Here is a 21,374-nt window from a genome sequence, read left to right as displayed (position 1 = left end):
TCTGATCTGAGACAGAATGATGTGAAGCCAGCCAGCCACATGAGGCTCTGAAGAAAGAGTGCTTCGGGCACAGAGAACATATGCAAAGGACTTGAGACCGAAGCAAAGCAAGCATATTGAAACTCACTGCTATACAAGTTCCAGGTGACCGTGATTTTGTCTGATGTGGGCGTGGGGATGTTGCTATTTCTGGTTTTACTGCTTATCCAAAGCATCTAAAGCTAGTGCCTGTCACATCATAGTCATTCAATATATATTTGTGGAAGAAATGATCAGACAAAATGGCAGAGGGGCTGGAATTCAGAGAGTGAGAAAGAAGCGTGACAATGTTACAGAAGGAGCAGAGGTCCGAAAACACAGGGCCATGAGGGCCAGGTAAAGGGTTTTCAATTTATACAAAAGGCAGTGGGAAACTTTTGCAGGTTTTTCATCAGGAAGAGACTTGATCTTACTTACATTTGAAAAGATCATTCTCCTTGTTTAATGGAAATGGGGAAGCCTGAGTGGAAACCCTTCTTCTTTGAACCCAGCTTCCCAGCAAAGGGCCTGTAGACTCCAGCTTAATTGATGCTGCATGGTTAGTGCTTCCAGCCTTTACTCTCAGGAGTCCAGCAGTAACAATTGTGTCCTGGACTCAGCTTCTCCCCAGCCACCACCATTCCTCAGATTGAGAGTTTCCAGGCCCAAAGCAACTTGGGTTCTTCAATGATACAGAAACATTTCCTTCCTCTTCTTTTCCTCAAAGGCGTGATCTGATGTGCTCCCTCTAGTGCCCCACCTCCTTTCTCTCCACGGCTCCTCTGTTCTTTTGAAGGGAGCCCTGTTGCTGGGTTTTGAAAGCTACAGCCAGTTGCCCTTACAGATCCTGTTCCTCTTTATTTATTTATTTATTTGTTATTTTTTAAGATAGAGTCTCACTCTGTCACCCAGACTGGAGTGCAGTGGTGCAAACTCGGCTCCCTGCAACCTCCACCTCCTAGATTCAAGTGATTCTCATGCCTCAGCCTCCTGAGGAGCTGGGATTACAGGTGTACACCACCATGCCTGGCTAATTTTTTTTTATTTTTTTGGTAGAGATGGGGTTTCGCCATGTTGCCCAGGCTGGTCTCGAACTCCTAGCCTCAAGTGATCCGCCTGCTTCGGCCTCCCAAAGTGCTGGGATTACAGGCATGAGCCACCACACCCGGCCAGATCCTGCTCCTCTTACCCCCTGTAGGGCCAATGTGGTCGGATCACAGTATCTTCCTTTCCTTTTCCATTCCTGTTCTTTTGAGGTAGAATAAGGCCTTTTAAGTGGATTTTGATCCTCCATGCATTTCTGATGTTCTCCTAAAAATCTGAATGAGAGTTTTCTGAGTACATGCCAAATTCTGAAGCTTCCTTACCCTCTCACTGACTCTTCTGTCAGTGTCTGAATCAACCTGTTTCCTGTAGCCACAACATTGTAGGTATAGGCCTTTCAAATTCTCCCCTTATGCTTTAACTTTGTGATAATTTCTACAATTTTTTTTTCAGCTCAAGCTGACACATTCTCCCCATACAATCAGGTGTCCCTTCTTCATTATCTACCCATTGATGGATCCCTTCACCATACTGAGGCTCTGACCCAGAGCCTGGGTAATTGAAATCATGATCACTAACAGTAATATTAGTCATAAAGCATAGATAACATGCATTAAGCACTAGTTTGTGCAGTGAAATGGGCCCTATACTATCCCCCATTTAAAAGATGAGGAAACCTGAAGAATACAGCATTTAAGTCATTTACCTAAGGTCACGCAGTCATTATAAGATGAAACCAGGACCTGAACTCAGTTAGTCTGGCTATCTTAACCCTTGAGGGTGAGATGGAGCAGGGACCCCACTTAGAAGCCTGCCAGCCCACATCCCTCACCCATGCATGGAAATAAAGGAAAATCTTGAGCTCCTTCAAGGGAAATTCCAGGTACCTAGCTAGCCCGGAGAATAAATAAGCACTCGATAAGCAAGAAGGTAATAGTAGCTTAAAGCAATAGCCAAGGAAATTAGAATCACAGGATGTTTGGTTCCCCTACAGAAACTAAAAATAACATCCTAATATATGTTCCTGAGTTGTTTTTCAGAAACCCGACCCCTGACCTAATGCCATTATCTGAGATCTCTGTGCCAGTGGGTGGAAAATGCTGTCTTCCTCAGATGACCTCAGATAGTGGGGAACTGAGGACTGAACATTGACTGCTGTTCTTTGTTCTAAATTTCTTCCTGAGAGGGCTGAAGAAGGTCATGCCCATAGGCAGAGCTCAATATTTCTGCTGATCCCAAGTTTTTAGACAAATCTTAACCACTCACATATCAGAAAATTTTTGAATCCACCTATGATCTTTGGCCCTCCCAACTTGAGATGTCCCCCTTTATAGGCCAAACCACTGTATGGCCTCCATGTGTTGATTTATGACTTTGCCTGTAATCTCTGCCTCCCTGCCTTTAAAAACCCTTCCACGTAAGTCATCAGGATGTTTGGGTCTTAGATTCTCCTTGTTTGGCATCCTGCAATAAAGGCTTCACTTTCTCCCACTGCAAATCCTGTTGTCAGCATTTGGCTTTGCTGCACCAAATGGGCAGACCCAAGTTCGATTGAGTAATAGGGGTGGAGAGGAAAGGTAGGCTTTAAGAAACTGCAAATGAGGCATATAAATGTACAGATTATGCCTTCAAAGTCTCTATTTGACCCCAAACATGAGTAAAGCATAGAGAGGAACAGGATCTATTTATGACTTTCAGACCCAGGCATCAACAATACAAAGGCCAAAGATTCCATGTATCAGGACTCAGTTTGTTTTGAAATGAGCCTGCCTCAGCTCCTGGAGAAATTCACAGCTTTTAGAGTTGGAGCTCCAGGACAAGTCTGCCGTGATTCTAAAAGTAAACCCATCCCTGATGAGGAAAGACTCTTTGTGCTATCTGTGAGAGACTGCCCACTACACTGTTACTCCTCTTACAAGTCTGAAGTCCTGCCCAGGCTCCACCCTGGCTGTTTGCAGGTGAGAATCTCTCCATAGAGGAGCTTCCCTCTCTCTTCATGGTACTCTTAGAGTTTTGAGGAAATAATATCACCTCTTTGCCTGTTTAGAATAAACTGAGAAATAAATACTTGAATAAAAATCACAACATCAGCCTTGTGGCTAGCAATGCTTGATTTGAAGGACCCAGCTCAGATCTCAAGTGAACATGGCCTTCTTAAAACATTTTCTCCTGAAGATCTACGCTTCAGGACAGAACTGCAATGAGAATCTCCACTTGCTTCATACCTAGTGAAGAGTGAAAAGTCCCAGAGCCCCAGAGATAGATGTCATGCGTAGGTGACCTTGGACCTCTTTGCTGGAAACCAATGGATATCAGACATGGGACATGCCACTAGTCTCAAGGAGAGGAGCCAGACAGAGGAAAGGAAAGCTTCCCAGACTATCGCCCTCTCCAAAAGAACTCAAGACCCGATCTTGTCTGATGCTGCTGGTATTGTTAACTGTGTCTTCCCCAGCATTCTGAGTCATCCCTTTAAGAGAGACGTAAAGACACAGATACGAAAAAGTGCACCTGGGAGAGTCTGTGACAATCAGCAGAAATTGGTGGAGGTGGGGAGTGTGTTAGTCCGTTTTGCATTGCCATAAAGGAATACCTGAGGCCGGGTAATTTATAAAGAAAAGGAGCTTAATTGGCTTCAGTCTTCAGGCTGTACAGGAAGCATAGTGCTGGCATCTGCTTCTAGCAAGGGCCTGAGAGAGCTTACGATCATGGTGGAAGGTGAAGGGGTGCCAGTGTGTCACATGGCGACACGTGGCGAGAACAGGGACCAGAGAGGGAAGAGAGAGAGCACAGGGTCTTTTAAACAACCAGATCTTATATGACCAAACTGAGCGAACTCACGCATCACTAAGCGGATGGCGCTAAATCACTCATGAGGGATCTGCCCCCATTATCCAAACATCTCCCACCAGGCCCCACCTCCAACATTGGGAACCATATTTCAACATGAGATTTTGAAGTGACAAACATCCAAATCATTTCAGGGGATCATTTCAAAGGGGAGTTGAAAGAGGCCAAACCTGACTGGAAATTCATAGTATTACCTAAGTCCATCAGCCAACTTGCAAAGATTCCTAGGGAGCCTAATTGTGGCCAGAAAGGAGACAAACAGAATGCACCCCTCACACTGTATTTGAATAAATAGTGAGACTGAAAAGTACTAAAATATAAAAGAAAATTATCTAAAGCATGCAAAAGATTTATGTCAAAAAATTTTAAAGATTAATCACAGGAAAATTTAGAAAACTTTAGACAGTAACTGCATTAAACTTTTAAGTAAGTTGAAGAAAAGAGAATTAATGAAAAATAGTTGGAAAAAAGCATACTAAATCTAAGAAAGAATTTAAGGAAACTCAAAAAGCATCACAGAATTTTCAATGGCATTAGAAAAAGTAAGGATCCCAACATGCAAAGCAGAAAATAAATCAGTAATATGGAAGAGAGATTTGAAAAAATAAAAGCTTAAAATATAAGGATGCGGGACATAGAAAAAAGTGACCTGAGGGATGATAAATAAGAAAACAAAAACCAATAGAAATTTCACCTAACGAAAATTGGCCAGCCTTAAGAAAGAAAATAGAACAAATTAAACAACAACTACAAAACATGTCCTAGATTTCTTGAATCTTCAAATAGAAGGATTAAAAAAGTTAAAGATAATTCTAATTTATAATGACCACATTCTAATGATGAGGGCAGAATGCTGGAAAATACTCCTGTATTCCTTAGTTAATACAATAAAGCACAATAAACTATGGTAGGTATATGGATAAAGGCAAATGAAAATATTGGCAGAACTATAGTTGGGCACATGCTGTCTTTTTTAGGAGAGAAAGTCTGGCTCATTTGCTCTTAGACAGACATAAAGGCAACAGCTCTCAGCTTTGGCAGAACATTGGAATCACTTGAAGAGCTTTTAAAACATGGATACTTGGGTCTCACCTCCAGGAAATCAGATTTAATTGGCCTGGGATGTAGCCTGGTGATTCTAAGCCATGAGTGGGACCCTCTGCTCTGCACTGGCCCTTGTGCTGATGAAAGCAGAGTGAAGAAAGAAGGAAAATACAGGACCGTTGGGGTGAGAGAGCCATGTATGCCGGACAAAAAGACCTCAGAGCCAAAGTCAGGGAAATGTCAGGTGTAATCCCAGGAGGAACCTTTGAGACCTGCAGTCGGGCCTCAGGGCCACCACTAGGGCTTGGTGAACTCTTCACCGTGCACTTCATATGTCAGTGTCCACCAGTCTGGGACATTAGGACTGAAGGCCGCAGCAACATAGATGGCATTAGTCTCATCTGGCCGTCTAATCTAACCTAATATCTAATCTCACAAAGTCCCACATGTTCACATCTTCAGTATCTCCCACCAAGGACTGGTTTGTGTCAAAGCTCTCAGTGAAGGAATCCTGCTCCTGCCCCAGGATGATGCCTGCCTCTGTCCCCACAGTGTATCCCTTCTTCAGACTCCTCCTCATCATGGGCTTCCCATCCACCCAGAACGCCACGATCCCTGAGGCGGACTCCAGTTTACACAGAGGTACACAGTGCAGGAGAACTCTTAGGAGACTTAAAAACTATCCCACTTCCACCCACGGATGTGCTGTAGCCTCCGGTCTTTTCCTTAGAGAGGAGGATTCATTATCTAGTCCTCATGGCATAAGAAAAAAAGGCTATGTTCACAGGTCAGGTGCATATAGACATGGAGACACACAATAAAGGCCTTGAGTGCCTTCTTTAGCTCTGCAGTCAGGATCACAAAGGAATTGTCTGACTCTGGAAAAACACAAAACCCTTTTTGTTCACATCTGTAGGATAGAAAGCAGAGGGAGAAAAGGTCACCAGTTAAGCTTGTCAGGCCACAAAGATGTATTCCTCGCAACGTACTGAGAGATTGGACTTAGAAACCACAGCCTGAACTCTGCCCCAGACCACAACCTCTCACCCATGCTGGCCCTTTTCCCTAACTTGGCTTTGCACAGTCATATTTACAGGACAAGATCTCAGCCATCAGGGGAAGCAATGCCTCCCTGTCTGAGGGAAAGCACTGGGAGGCTGAGGAAAACCAGGAAACATGGAAAACTCCATGTTTAGAGACCAGGAAACTCCATGTTCCCTCCCTGCTATTGGTGTGCCTGGAATTTGGATCATTCTCTTGAAAAAAAGTATCAGTGGCTGAGATTCTGGGTTTGCACATCTGAGATCCCTCTGTTTCAAGTCTGCCCCACCTCGACCTCATATGTGCAGCAGTCAGGATGTCTCAGCTGGTAAATGATTTTCCAAAATTGCCCCCTTGGAGCCATGAATCAAAGCTCTAAGAGCAAAGAGAGCAAGATAAATCACAAAATGAGAGATCAATATGGGTTATTTATTAGAGAATGTGCGATGCCTGCTGCTGCTCCAACAACTCTGTGTGGCGTCGCCCGGTGAATTAGGACAGTCACATTTTGAGAATCCATTCTAGGGAAATGATGCAAAATATTGGGAGGGGGAACTTTTTTCACAAAGACAACCACTTAAAATTACTTAGGATAGCAAAGAGAAAAATGGGGCATGTTTAAGTAAACTGTATATGTCTACATCCATCAAATAGAATAGATAGCCATTTAAATGTTAGTGGTGAATTTTATACTATAACATGTAAATAAAAATGCTTTTGATAAAAGAAAAAATAACAGACTTGTATATACACTATTTTTAAAAGAAGTGACTATTTTAGAAAAAAAGTGTAAGGAATGCTTCCAGACAATATGTTCTTATTATAATAATGGAATTATGGAGGATTTTTTTCCTCACTAACTTTTCATAATGGGGTTGTATTGCTTCTAAAATGAAGTGTGTGTTTATGTGAGTGTGTGTGTGTGTGTGTGTGCGTGCTTGTGTAATTTAGAAGCAAGGGAAGAGGGAATGAAGATCCCGTTTTACGAATAGGACACCCAGTCTCACTGTGGTTATTTGGCTTTATGCCCAGAATGCCTAAAACAGAACAATATCAGTTGGACATCCTGAGCTATGTATACATTTAGGTACCAAAGTATTTCACAATATATTAATTCCCATATAAGACATCATTTCATGTAAAAAGAATCTGGAGCTTATTCATCATGATCTTATCATGAGTTTTCCCATTGATATCCAATCAGAAATTGATAATAGAGGCTGTTTCTCCATTGACTAGGAGAACCAGCTAACACGTGGGTAGCATATTCTAAACACTCAAGAGAAAAAGGACTATTACAAATGGTGGTACATTTCTGGACTGGTTTGTTTTTTAATGATGTATAGTCTTAAAATTTTTAATATCCTTTTACAAACTTTTTGCATCTATTTTTTTAATTATATGACTGGCTTAAAGTAATTGCTCCAAAAGCTTTTGTTCTCTCATTCTAACCATTTGCTCAATAAAAGGTACATGTATAATTTAAACAAAAATAAATCATATAGGTGAAAAGATTGCTACAAAGAAGGAAGAAGATGTTTTTCCAATACCAAATTGCCTTGTTAGTGTCTGTCTGGGCTCCTTAGGTAAGTTAAAAGAATGCAGCTACCAATGCAATAGGTGAACACTGGGAATTTCATTGATTTCATGGAGTCCACTACATTATAGAACTACCTCCAAAATGGATATGCTGTAAAGAAGGCCTAAAATTGAAAAAGAGAGGGAGAGGCAGAGAGAAATAGAGATGGAGAGAGCAAGAGCTAAAGCAAAAGAAAGAAAAGCGCACGAGAGAGAATGAAAGACCTTCCCACAAACCATTTTACAACCCACCCCTGGCTCCAGCAACCTGCCAGTGCAGCTCTATAACTGCTTGCGGCATATCACAGAGCATTCAGTGAACTTTATCAGGAGAGAAGTGTAATAAGCTTGCAATGCAACCTTTACCCTTCCCTCAGATATGTTTGTTTGGGAAGCCTCTTCTCTCTTCCTCCTACATCTGTGATGCTCTGATAAAAATACTGAAGGATTTCAGCTTTTCAAATATCTTGGCACTTTGGTTTCTCCACACTACAGAGATACAAAGTATTAATTGGGGAAAAAGGAAAACACTCTAAAACAAATACAATATTTGTCATCACAGTGAGGCTTTACTGAATAAATAAGAACACACTAAATACAGGGCTGTCACTTTATTTAATCCTAGAGCTATGACTTAAAACTCCAGTGCTGAAATGGTGTTTGGCATGCTCCCCTGACTCAAACTGAAACCACTATAACATAAGAAAATTAAGAAACAAGGGCATATCCATCAGAAATAACCACATGAACGGTCAGGAACCACAGCTGTGATTCTGCAATCTTTTCTAAACTATCACTCACCCTAGAAGAATGGCACCTAGAAGAGTGGCTGTTGGAGACATGGCTGTACATTGTAATCACTAAGGAGGTTTAAAAATAATGATGCCTGAGTCTCACCACCAGATAATCAACATAATTATCTGGTTATGACCTAAGCAGCTGGATTTTTGAAAACTCTCCAGGTGGTTCCAATATTCATAACCAAAGTTGAGAATTGCTGGCCTAGAGAGTCCCTTGTGTGATTCTATGTCTTTGGTGAATGCCACTACGATGTAAAGTTACATTTAAGGGTGTGCATGACTGTAGAAGAGATGGAGGTCAGAGAAGAACTTTGACAATATGGCACAATTGTATTCATGCTAAGGGTGAATAGGATTTCTATGTGCAAGCCATTCTCCTAAGCACACAAGAACAAAATAAAAAGTAGGGTGATTGCCAGTGGACCTGCAATGGTAGCTAACACTGATTATATATGGCATCCTGGAATGGCTTCCCCATAAGAAAACACACACACATCCCCACACCCTCCCTCTTGCACTAGGGATATAAGTGTAGGGTGTAAGCTTCTGTTGCACATGGCAGTAGAATACAGTGGTTAGAAGCATAGAGCTGAGTAGCCAGACTGCCTAGGTTCAAATCCTAGCTCTGAGCAAGTTAATTAACCTCTCCAAACCTCAGTTTTCTCATCTGTAAAATGAAGACTATAAAATATTGCATAACTCATAGCATTGTCATTAAACAAGTAAATATATGTAAAAGACTTACAACAGTAACTGGCACATGGTAAGAGTTCAGTAAGTGTAAGAAGTTTTTGTTTTTGTTTTTGTTTTTGTTTTGTTTTAAGACTGTGTATGATCTTCCCTGTGTGATTAAGCAATTATCATCTTGGGGGCAGTGATGAGACGTTGGGAGATCACTTATCTGTGTGTATGAAGGGCATAGGACAGACGGGTCCACACTGAATGAGGCCTGAAAGAATGCACCAGAAGTAGGCTAAGGGGAAGACCTGGGTACAGGTGCACTAGATGCTTCTTTAAACGTGACCACCTGGCAGGGCCTAGTGGCCCACACCTGTAATCCCAGCACTTTGGGAGGCCGAGGCGGGCAGATCACGAGGTCAGGAAATCGAGACCATCCTGGCTAACACGGTGAAATCCCATCTCTACTAAAAATACCAAAAAAAAATTAGCCGGGCACGGTGGCGGGCGCCTGTAGTCCCAACTACTCAGGAGACTGAGGCAGGAGAATTGCCTGAACCCGGGAGGCGGAGCTTGCAGTGAGCCGAGATAGCGCCACTGCAGCCTGGCCTGCGCGAAAGAGCGAGACTCCGTCTCAAAAAAAAAAAAAAAAGGTGACCACGTGCCTGCAAGCATAGTGGGAGCCAGGCATGTCCCTGAGATAAGAAATCTGAGCTGTCAGGAAAACACTACAGTGATAGCTCTAAAAGCACATGGTACAAAAGGGCTTGTGATCTTGCATATTCCTGAGCACTAACCCCAGAGAATCTACTCTAGGAGGACTAGGGTCAATGAATCTATACTCAAACACCCCAGAGGAAAATGATGCCTGTAATCAGCAAACTATAAGTGATCACTGGGCCAGGCGATCCAGCAAATTTGAGCTAGGAGTCTGCATTTTCAGCAGGAAAAGGCTAACAAGCCCGCTTAACCTATGTTCTAGTACAGAGGAAATGAAAAGATGCATAAATGAAATAGAGACAGGGAGCTGAAGAGAAGGAATCCAGGCAAGTATGACAACCCATCTGAGACTAGTGGGCAGTTGTCCTAGGATAAAACTACCTAGAAATCAAAGCAGTGCTTCTCTTTTCCCTAGGATTCTAGTGATCAGAAATCTACACTTTGGAAATTTGATCTAGGTGGTGGTGGTGCTTAATCATCTAGAGTCATTTGCTTCCTTTGTCAATCTTTGCTTCCCCGGGGCACATCAAACTTGAGGATAGTGAAAACATGGGGGAGAATATCACAGATTTAACATTCTACTTACTTTGTCAGCTGGGACTCTAAATCCATTTCCATCAGATCCCAGCTTCACTTTTGAAGCAGCCTGTAGTCTCTCCTCCAGGGCCTGGATAGACCAGATCTCATCACAGAGGTGGCTTCTCATCCACTCACCTGGCCTTACATGCAGCCCATTCTTAACAATGCTCTCTGCATGACCACCTCTTTTTGGAAAGTGTGCAAGGCTTGTTGCCTGGCCAGTGAGCTAACATTTTTTTCTGACACAGGGAGATTTTAGGTTTCTGATCTGCACGTCACCATATCGCATCCCATGCTAAGGCGCTTACATTAGGGTCAGGCCTGGCCCTAACCCTTATACCAACATGGCTATTTTCAGTTCCAAAAAGAAAGGGTTCTATCAAGTAGCAGCCTCCATCATCTCTGATTCATACTATTGGTCTACTTTCTCTTATTTGGCCTGTAAATGCACTATAGTATCTCTTCAGGCACTGGGCCACCACCCCGCTTTCACCTCCTTTCTATTATAGGTTTTATAGACCATTTGTCCCTATGTCTTTTTAACTCATTCCTTGAGGCCTGATTCTACTTCTGGAGAAATTGGATCCATGGTCCCTACTCTAATAGAAAACCAGTCCTGACAACACGGTTTTATTAGCATCAGCTAGAAGTGGCCACAGTGGATGCTTGATCTTACTCTCCACTTACTGCAAAAAAAAAAAGCACTGCTTAGAACCAACATGCCCAAATCAGAATCATCTTCTTTGGCAGATGTCATCTAACATTTAATTGGATTACATCTAATAGCTTTATATGGTATGACAATTCACCAGTTACCTGGAAATACATTTTCCAACAAGTTTACATTGACGTACCCACCAGTAGGCTAAATTACTTAAATTTAAACATCCTACAAATGCTTTGTTAAGATTTTTTAATGTTCTCTGAATGCAAATACCAGCTGTTAAAATTTTTCTGGCTCAAATTATTAAGGCCAGAGGCTGTCTACTAGACTATGTATAGTAAGATGCAAGCAATTTAATTCTGAAGAAAATATTAGCTCAACCTACATCCCTGGGGAGCTGGGATGGCCTTCTATAATTAAGACGTATCTGGATTATTTAACTAGAAAAGAGTGTCAATCCTCTCTTCTGCTTAGCTGAATGTGAGGATGGATGGATCTGCCCTAATTGGACAATAGAGAATATTTGCACGCTCATTTTTGTCTGAGAATGTATCCTTAGCTTCTATGCTTACAAATGGTTATCAAAAATCAATTAGAGAAGTCAATATTCATAAATAATGGCTTCAAAGACTTGTTGTTCATCGTTCTAACATTCTAAACTTAATTCTTAGCAAATGAGAAGCTTCAACTGCTGCCAACCGAGACAAATTCTACCAAGTTGTATTTTTATGTATTTTATGAATCTACATTTATGGATATAATACAAAATGGCTTAATAAGAATAATACCAGAAAACTGTTATAAGAGCTTACTATGTGCCAGGCACTGTAGTAAGTGCTTTGCTTGCATGATTTTCTTTGATTCTTATAGCAACCCTTTGAGCTAATTACTATTATTTCTCCTGCTTTGTAGGTAAGAAAACTGAGGCGTAAAGAGGTTATATCACCTAAGGTCACATAGCTAGTAAGTTGTAAAGCCAGGATTTGGACCTAGGCAGTCTGATTCCAGAACCTCTGTGCTTAACTAGTTTACCATATGCCTTCCCTAGGTGACCATTTGATATGCAGGAAGCCCCGTAATTCATTCCTGGCTGTGGTCTTTATGGAGTAACTTTTACTGGTCACTTAGTACTGAAAGACCGTGTTGAAGGACACTTCTGGAGGAAGCCAGCTGCTGTCATCTTTGAGGGGTCTGTTTCTACAAAGAACATGAACCAGCTGGGGCAAGTGCATTCCAGTCACTGAACCTGGCAGCAGATCCATGGATCTCAATGATCTTTAGTTTTTGCTCCTCAAATTGGAATAATGATAGAATGAGAGCACTAAAACCCCCACAACTGGCCCTACATGAATGGCCAGCTATCTCAAAAGAGGGACTGTGCTTGTCAGAGGGAATCCCTTCAGGGAATTCTCGGACAGGTTAAAGTGCCATGGATATGTTGTGTAATGGGCAGTGTAAACTTACAGGGACTTGATTTCAAAGGTCATTAGAGAAGTTAGTCACAACTTCTAAAGCAACCATCAGAAAACAGCTTGGACTCACTCAAGTAAACAGGGGCTTTATTGGCTTATGGACCTGGGCAGTCCAGGTGTAGATCTGGTTCCGGACAAGGCTGAGTCAGAGACTCCACGTGGTCAAGGCTCTGTTGTTTGTCAATCCCTTGGCTCCTCCACTTCCAGTTTGGCTTCTGTCCTCACAGTCTCTCTCCATGTGACAAGCAAGATGGCTACTGGTGGTCCCAGGTTCACGTCCTCTCAGCTTGGAAATCCAGCAGCAAGAAGATGTCTCGCTCCCAAAGTCCATAACTCAATCCTTGGGAAGACTGTAGTTGGTCCTGTTAGGAGCACATAACTATCCAACTATCCTCCAGATAGGGAGCTGGGGAGATGGGAGACGGGCTCCTCTGACAGGGCACCCTGTGGTTCACGTCCACTCTTGTGGCCTGAGTATATTGGGAATGCGGGGATGAAGAAAGAATTCACAGCCCCACAAGTTTCGTGTGGAAAAGGGGAGGAGTTTCCCAGAAGAGCCATAAAATTAAGAAAGCACTGTGAGCAAACAAAAACCATTGTCATTTAAGTTCTTGGCAGTAACAACATATTTATATCTAGTGCTTCATTTTTCTCTGGAAAAAAAGCAGATCTGCTCTGCTGTGGCAATTCTAATGGCCTTTCCAGTGTGCTTTGAGAAAGTGGAGGGACTGCGTGGTATTTCTGGGCTTCCCATTTCAGGAGACCTGGGCCCAGCAGTTCTATGGCATGATGATGAGCACTCTGGACCCAAACCAGAGACCTGGCTAGTGTCCTGATTCTGAGACTGAAGAGCCCTGTGAATGTGGGCAATTCCCTCCTGCTTTCTGGGGGGCATGGGTGGGGAATTAAATAGAAGATCAGCGCTTCCTTCTCAGCTCTTGCCTTGTGAGTTTTTTATAACATCATTTCTCCTTTCTGGGTGTTAGCTTTCTCATCTATGTGAGGTAAGAAATTATCTCCAAGATCTGTCTAGCTTAAAAGGAAATAAAAATGAAAACAAAACACCTCAAATTCTGATTCTTTTGGACAGTTTCCCAGCATAGTTAATGAGCTCCCAGACCAGACACTTTACCTCCATTCTCAGGTGCTGAGGAGGGTGGAGCAGGCCTGCAATGCATATAGGGAACAAAGGCCCAGAGACAGAGATGTGGGAACCATGCAGTGTAAAAAACCGGGAGGTACCAGAGACAGAGACGTGGGGCCCGTGCGGTGTAAAAGACTGGGAGGTACCTTCAGGATCCACAGCTGGGCCTCAGGGCCACAGCTGGGGTTTGGTGAACACTTCGCCTTCCACTTCATACTTCAGTGCCCGCCAGTTCAGGACATTAGGACTGAAGGGCCCGCCAAGATAGACGGTGTTAATCTCATCTGGTGACAGCACAAAGTCCCACATGTTCACATTTCCAATGTCTCCCACCAGGGACTGGCTTTCTTCAAAGTTCCCACCGAAGGAATCCTGCTCCTGCCCCAAGATGATGCTTGCTTCTGCCCCCACAGTGTATCCCTTCTTCAGACTCTTCCTCACCCTGGGCTTCCCATCTACCCAGAACTCCACGATCCCTGAGGCGGACTCCCAGCTTGTACAAATGTGTACTGGAGCTACTGTGACTTCAGGAACCTTGAATAATATTTCAGACCCACCCACTGTAAAACTGTATCCTATATCCTTAGACCAAAATATGAGAATCTCATTATCTTGTCTCTTGGTGGCATAAGAAAAAATACTGTACCCACGGGTCGAGGACAGTTCCGTGTAGAAGTGGAGGCACACAGTGAAGGCTTTGAGAGGCTTCGTTAACTGTGTTTTGAGGGATACATAGGAAGTATCCGACTCTTTGGGAAACACAAAAGCCTTCCTCGACATGTCTGTGAGCCAGAAAAACAAGCAAATGTGAGAGGTTTCTCAGATCACAAAGATCTATCCCCTCACTTACTTACGTATAGAAGTTAAGATTGAGAAACAGACTGACCCCTTCTCCAGTTACACACCACACACACACACCCACACACACACACTATGAAGGATGCTCTGCTGTTCTGTTCATACAGTCTTTTTTTTTTTTTTTTTGAGACTGTTCGTACAGTCTTAGACCCCACCCCCATACCTCAGATCAAATCTCTCCCATAGCCTGGGGTGGCCCTTACCTGTCTGGCCAAAAGCATGAGAGAGGCTGGTCAAGACCAAGAAACACAACAGCTTCTCCATGGTCACACCCTGCTGCCAGTGATACAAGGACCTGAATTCACTCCTTTGGAAAAGATGTATTCGGCTGAAAGTTCAGGGGCTAGAAGTCCTAGATCTCTTGCCTTAGAGCTACCCTCTCCTGCCTGGATTTATATCCAAAGCAGTAAGGGAGTTTGCGCCACTATGTAAATAATTTTCCAGCATTGCTTGTTGGGGCAGGTGTCAGAGCTTTGGTAAGAGGGGAAGCAAAATTATTCCAGAACAGAGAAATCAATGTGGGTTATTTATTACAAACTCCTATGACTACTGAATTACCAATTCTTTATGACAGGAAAAATGAAGAAATCTCGCAGGGCTCCACTTTGGCTATCTATCCTGCGAAAATAATGGGAAATGGTAACATATTAAGCAAGTGGCCATCTGGGTGCACATGGTAGCTGCCTCTCCAACACCTACTTCAGCCTAAGTCATAGAGTTTCATGCAGGAAAGCTGACAGCTTCTGGAGATGGACATTATCACTAACCCTTTTCAGAATCTGCTTATTTACAGACTGGGAAATGAGGAAAACAAACATGCTCTTCCCTGAGCCATGGACACATTTTCTCAGCCAATTGGGTATACTTATTAAGAGCTCTCTAGACATCTTGGCACTAAATGACAGCCCTGACAGTAAAAGTCCAGTGAAATGTGTGCCTGATCACAGACATAGCATTATATCAAAGTTTCTTCCAACATTTTTCTCTGAATATGTAAAGCTTCAGGCAGGAGTCAGGATAATCTGATTCTACTCTTTCCTCTATTCACAAGATTCAAGTAATCCCTCCACACTGTCTATCAATCTTACTACAGTTCCCTACTTAACTCACTCTTCAAAATGACTATTATAGTCCTTCTCCTTGCTCCTCAAGTCCCCAAAATCTCATTCAGTCTTTCACTCAGCTGATGAACTCACTTTCATTGAGAAGTTAGAAGCAATCAGAAAAGAACCACTGTATCCTTTGTAGCAGAGGCTTCTAGCCATTCCCTAACATCCATTCTCTACTTCTCATAAGAGAAGAATAACATTTTCAGTTGGGCACTTGGTCATCCCCTCAAACGCCAAATTTCCCAGCCCCCACTGTAGCTTGCAGTGATGATGTGATTAAATTAAGGTCAATGAGATATGAACAGAATAGGGATAATCTCTAGATTGTGCTCTTTAAGAAAGGTATGTGCTTTCGCCTCCCACTTCCCCCTTTTTCCCTTTGACTAGCATTCAGTCATGATAGCAGGAGATGGAATAGTTCACTTTCAGGCCAGCAAGTGTAAGCTGCATGTTGAGGTTGGCATGGCAACAAGATAGATGGAGCCTGGATAATTGGGTATGGAGCCACTGCATCAGCTCTAGACTGCCTACCTGAACATTTACTTAAAGGAGAAATATTCTCCTCTTTTGTTAAATCACTTTTAACTCAGTCTTTCCGTTCTTAACACCTAACTGATATCCTTATATATCCTCCTACAACCCAATGTACCAGGCTTTCTGTCTTCCTCTATTAAAAGGGATGAGCTCTCCCTGCGTTACATCTAAGGCCAACCCTTGCAATTCTTCAGTGGATCCCAGACCCTGTCGACCATGCAAGGAATTTTGCTCCTATAGGTATCCTCTCTATCTTCTGTATTATTAATTTATTCATCTTTACTTGATCATTTCCACAAAACCATACTATAATATATTTAATCTTCTAGAGAAAGAAGAAAGAAAAGAAAAAAAAGGAAGGATGGGAGGGAGAGAGGGAGGAAGGAAGGAAAAGTTTACGTGTGTTGACAGCCTCTATTTTCCATCTCCTGTTCCCTCCTCAATACATGGAAATCAGGCATTGGCCTTCACCACTCTAGTGAAGCCAACATAAACAAACACCTCTGTCATTAAATCTAATAATAATGAATTTTCTGTTCTTATTTTACCCAGCTTCTTGGCAGCATTCAACACAGTTTATAACTTCCTCCTGAATTCTTTCTTTTCTTTTCTTTTTTTTTTTTTTTTGTGAGATGGAATCTCACTCTGTCACCCAGGCTGGAGTGCAGTGACATAATCTCAGCTCACTGCAACCTCCGCCTCCTGGGTTCAAGTGATTCTCCTACCTCAGCCTCCTGAGTAGCTGGGATTATAGGCACATGCCACCACACCCAGCTAATTTTTTGTATTTTTACTAGAGATGGGGTTTCACCATGTTAGCCAGGATGGTCTCAATCTCCTGACCTCGTGATCTGCCCACCTCAGGCTCCCAAAGTGCTGGGATTACAGGCATGAGCCATCATGCCCAGCCAACTTCCTCCTGAATTCTTGCTCCTAGTTTAAAACTGAAATAATTTCAAGGCTTTATGCCTAAAAGAAGTAGTCCTCTGTCCCACCACTCTCTATCTGATATGGTTTGGCTCTGTGTCCTCACCCAAATCTCATCTTGAATTGCAATCCCCACATGTCAAGGGAGGGACCCAGTGAGAGATGGGTGGATCATAGGAGCGGTTTCCCCCATGCTGTTCTCATTTTAGTGAGTGGGTTCTCACAAGATGTGATGGTTTAAAAGTGTTTGGCAGTTCCTCCCCACCCTCTGTCTCTCCTGCCACCTTGTGAAGAAGGTAGCTGCTTCCCTTTTGCCTTCTGCCATAATTGTAAGTTTCCTGAGGCCTCCCGAGCCATGCAGAACTGTGAGTCAATTCAACCTCTTTTGTTTATAAATTACCCGGTTTCAGGTACCTCTCTATAGCAGTGTAAAAACAAACTAATACGGAAAATTGGTACCAGGATAGTGGGATACTGCCATAAAGATTCCTAAAAATGTGGAAGCAACTTTGGAACTGACTATGGGCAGAGGATGGAAGAGTTTGGAGGGCTCAGAAGAAGACAGGAAGATGTGGAAAAGCTTGGAACTTCCTGAGTTTTGTTGAACGGTTTTGACCAAAATGCTGATAGTGATATGGAAAATGAAGTTCATGCAGAGGTGTCCTTAGATGGAGATGAGGAACTTATTGGGACAGGAGTAAAGGTCACTCTTGCTATGCTTTAGCAAAGACACTGGTGGCATTTTGCCCATGCCCTAGAGATCTGTGGAACTTTTAACTTAAGAGACATGATTTCTTGAATGCTTTGGTGCTTAAGAAATTTCTAAGCACCAAAGCATTCAAGAAGTGACTTGGCCTTTTCTGAAAACATACAATAATATGTGTTCACAAAGAGATGATCTGAAATTGGAACTTATGTTTAAAAGGGAAAGGGAGCATAAAAGTTTGGAAAATGTGCAGCCTGACCATGTGGTAGAAAAGAAAAACCCATTTTCTGGGGAAAAATTCAAGCTGGCTGCAGAAATTTGCATAAGTAATGAGGAGATGAATGTTGATAGCCAAAACAATGAGGAAAATGTCTTCAGGTCATTTCAGAGATCTTCATGGCAGCCCCTCCCATCAGAGGTCCAAAAGCCTAGGAGGAAAAAATGGTATCATGGGCCAGGCCCAGGGCCGTGCTGCTCTGTGCAACCTAGGAACATGGCACCCTGTGTGCCAGCTGCTGCATCTCCAGCCATGGCTAAAAGGGGGCAATGTATATAGCTCAGGCCATTGCTTCAGAGGGTGCAAGCCCCAAGCCTTGGTAGCTTCCAAGTGGTGTTGAGGGTGCAGATGCACAGAAGACAAGAGTTGAGCTTTGGGAGCTTCTGTCTAGATTTCAGAAGATATATGGAAACACCTGGATGTTCAGGCAGAAGTCTTCTGCAGGCATGGAGCCCTCACAGAAAACCAAGCAATGCAGCAGGGAAATGTGGGGTTGGAGTCTCCACACAGAGTCCCCACTGGGGCTCTGCCTAGTGGATCTGTGAGAAGAGGGCCACTGTCCTCCAGACCCCAGAATGGTAGAACCACTGAGAGTTTGCACCTTGTGCTAAAAGCTTGCAAGTGTTCAACGCCAGCCTGTGAAAGCAGCCACAGGGGCTGTACCCTGCAGAGCCACAAGTATGGAGCTGCCCAAGGCCATGGAAGCCTACCACTTGCATCAGCATGCCCTGGATGTGAGACAAAGAATCAAAGGAGATTATTTTGGAGCTTTAAGATTTCATGAGTGCCCTGCCAGATTTTGGATTTACATGGGGTCTGTGGCCCCTTCGTTTTGGCCAATTTCTCCCATTTCAAACAGGACCATTTACCCAATGCCTATACCCCCACTGTATCTTGGAAGTAACTAACTTGGTTTTTTTTATTTTACTAGGCTAATAGGCAGAAATGACCTGCCTTTTCTCAGATGGAACTTTAGACTTGGACTTTTGAGTTAATGCTGAAATGAGTTAAGTTTGGGTGACTGTTGGGAAGGCATGATTGGTTTTGAAATGTGAAAAGAGCATGATATTTTGGAGGAGCCAGAGGTGGAATGATATGGTTTGGTTCTGTGTTCCCACCCAAATGTCATCTCAAATTGTAATCCCCATGAGTTGAGGGAGGGACATGGTGGGAGAAGATTGGATCATGGAGGTAGTTTTGCCCATGCTGTTCTCATGATAATGAGTTCTCACGAGGTCTGATGATTTAAATAAAAGTGCTTGGCAGTCCCCCACTCACACTGTCTCTCTCCTGCTGCCTTGTGAAGGAAATGCCTACTTCCCCTTCACCTTCCATCATGATTGTAAGTTTCATGAGTCCTCCTAAAACATGTGGAACTGTAAGTTCATTAAAAATTTATTTTGTTTATAAATTACCCATACTCAGGTAGTTCTTTACAGCAGTGTGAAAACCAACTAATGCACCGTCCTTGACTCACAAGTAGAGCTGAGAGATAGACCATGCCTCAATAACATTGTTTGAGTCTCTGAATCCAGTCTCACCTGATGCCAGCTTCACCTCACATCTTCTGAGGTTCATGAGCCAATAAACTCCCTTTTTACTTACTGTACACATTTCAGCAGGTATTATGATACTTACATTTGACTAACTTTTGACAAATAGAAATGCCTTCCTAATAACACCCTGAATCCAGGACATTGTGTGTCCAAACCAATCATCACTTGCCCTGAAGTAATACATACACTGGTATCCTTGCCACCAGAATCCTTCCAGAGAAGCACAGGTTTTATGCAAGGGGAAGTATTTAAACTGAGCCACCAAAATTGAAGTGGGAGGTTCAAAACTAAGAGAATAATATAAGCAATGGTTACCACCAAATTTCATCTTCTATTGTTTTGTACACAAACTCTGAAAAGCTTATTTGAATCTCTAGAACCATGATTGTCCACGTTAGTAAATTAGTATCTTTCCAGTCCAAAATTGTATTAATTTTCAAGACAAAATTCTAAGATATCCCTAATCCACAGATTGTACCAAGTCATTCTTTTATTCACTCTCTATCCTAGTTAATTTATTAGTGTACCTTCTACTTGGTATTTACTACTTCCTAATCACTATTAGAATTGCTGTTCTGCTTTATCAGCAAAATAGTTACATTTGTACTTGTAAAGTATTGCTGTTTGTCTCTGTTGCCAATATTTCTATAAACTTATTACTAAAATAATCTATAGAAGATTTGGGCCTACGGCCTTTCACATTAAGCAAGTGAGAGACTTCAAAGGTTTCCCAAACAAGGAAAGAGTAGAGTCAGATCTGTGTTTTAGAATTTTTATTGGCAGCAATATGAATAATATATTGGTGTGAGAGAGATTATAAATTGGGAGACCACTTTGTGGGTCTTAGTTCATTAATTAAACCAAGACATATCTTAGGAACATTTTCTAGAGATCAGGCATTAAGCCAGTTAACTAGACAAATTATGTTAAAGATAATGTGATTTAACACTTGAACCTGGGAGGCAGAGGTTGCAGTGAGCCGAGATCACGCCAACGCACTCCAGCCTAGGTGACAGAGAGAGACTCTGTCTCAAAGAAACAAACAAACAAAAAAGATAATGGGACTCAAAACTAGCACAGAAGCAGTAGGAATGCAGAGAAGAGGAAGGATGTAAAAGGTATGTCAGTAAGAAAATTAATAGGAGTCAAAAACTGATCAAATATGGAGCTATAAAGAGCAGTGCTCAAAGTTATGTAGCTAGTACTTCTATGTCAAACACTATAGGAATGAGGCCAAGAAGGTTTGATTATTGGTACATAGACCAGTTGGTTTTACTTATTTGATGGTCAAACATTACAACTCTAACATTTGCTAGGCAACTAAGAAAGATAATCTAAGGTCAAGAATAACTGTACACATAGATTGATGCAAATACAGCATCATCATCTCTATTAGATAAAATAAGAGGAAATTCAGACTCTTTTATTTATGGATAATAGCATTTCTTTCTTGAAAGCCAGCTTATTGCAAAGCCTGGCACAGTGTTGGTGCTCAGTAGTGCTGTGGGGTGAATAGATGAAGGAATAACTGAAGGAATGGCAGAAAAAGGGTGGAAGACAGATTTCATCAATGGTGGACTGAGCACTAACACTAATATCATCTTCCCACTTCAATTCCTATGAATAAGAAAAAAAAGCATTTTTTAATATAAATTAATGTGTGCCAGAAAAAAAAGTTTCATTCAACAGAAATAAATAGAAGAATCTCTGGAAGTCAGAAAGCAGATGAGTTATATTAATATAGAAGAAATCATAACCCAGAACATATACAGAGG

General features: G+C 42.3%; 1 protein-coding gene across 4 annotated transcripts; it reads right to left on the bottom strand.

Moving 5' to 3' along the window:
- Positions 1 to 12,558: 12,558 nt before the first annotated feature.
- CRP (C-reactive protein) lies at positions 12,559 to 14,858 on the bottom strand. Of its 4 annotated transcripts, XM_009242199.2 has the most exons (4): positions 14,694 to 14,858; positions 14,279 to 14,414; positions 13,779 to 13,879; positions 12,559 to 12,838 (listed from the first exon to the last, which is right to left on the bottom strand). In XM_009242199.2, the coding sequence occupies exons 1-3, from the start codon at positions 14,752 to 14,754 to the stop codon at positions 13,801 to 13,803; spliced, it is 276 nt and encodes a 91-aa protein (XP_009240474.1). In that variant the 5' UTR covers positions 14,755 to 14,858; the 3' UTR covers positions 12,559 to 12,838; positions 13,779 to 13,800. The 4 variants fall into 4 exon arrangements, with proteins under 4 accessions (XP_009240474.1, XP_009240466.1, XP_054414774.1 ...); XM_009242191.1 differs by having other exon boundaries at positions 12,559 to 13,064; positions 13,779 to 14,414; XM_054558799.1 differs by having other exon boundaries at positions 12,559 to 13,916; positions 14,283 to 14,414.
- Positions 14,859 to 21,374: the final 6,516 nt, after the last annotated feature.

The sequence above is a fragment of the Pongo abelii genome, chromosome 1 (assembly GCF_028885655.2).
Source record: "Pongo abelii isolate AG06213 chromosome 1, NHGRI_mPonAbe1-v2.0_pri, whole genome shotgun sequence".
Lineage (NCBI taxonomy): Eukaryota > Metazoa > Chordata > Mammalia > Primates > Hominidae > Pongo > Pongo abelii.
The sequence above is the reverse complement of the archived record's forward strand: the minus strand, read 5'-3'. Positions and strand labels throughout refer to the sequence as shown.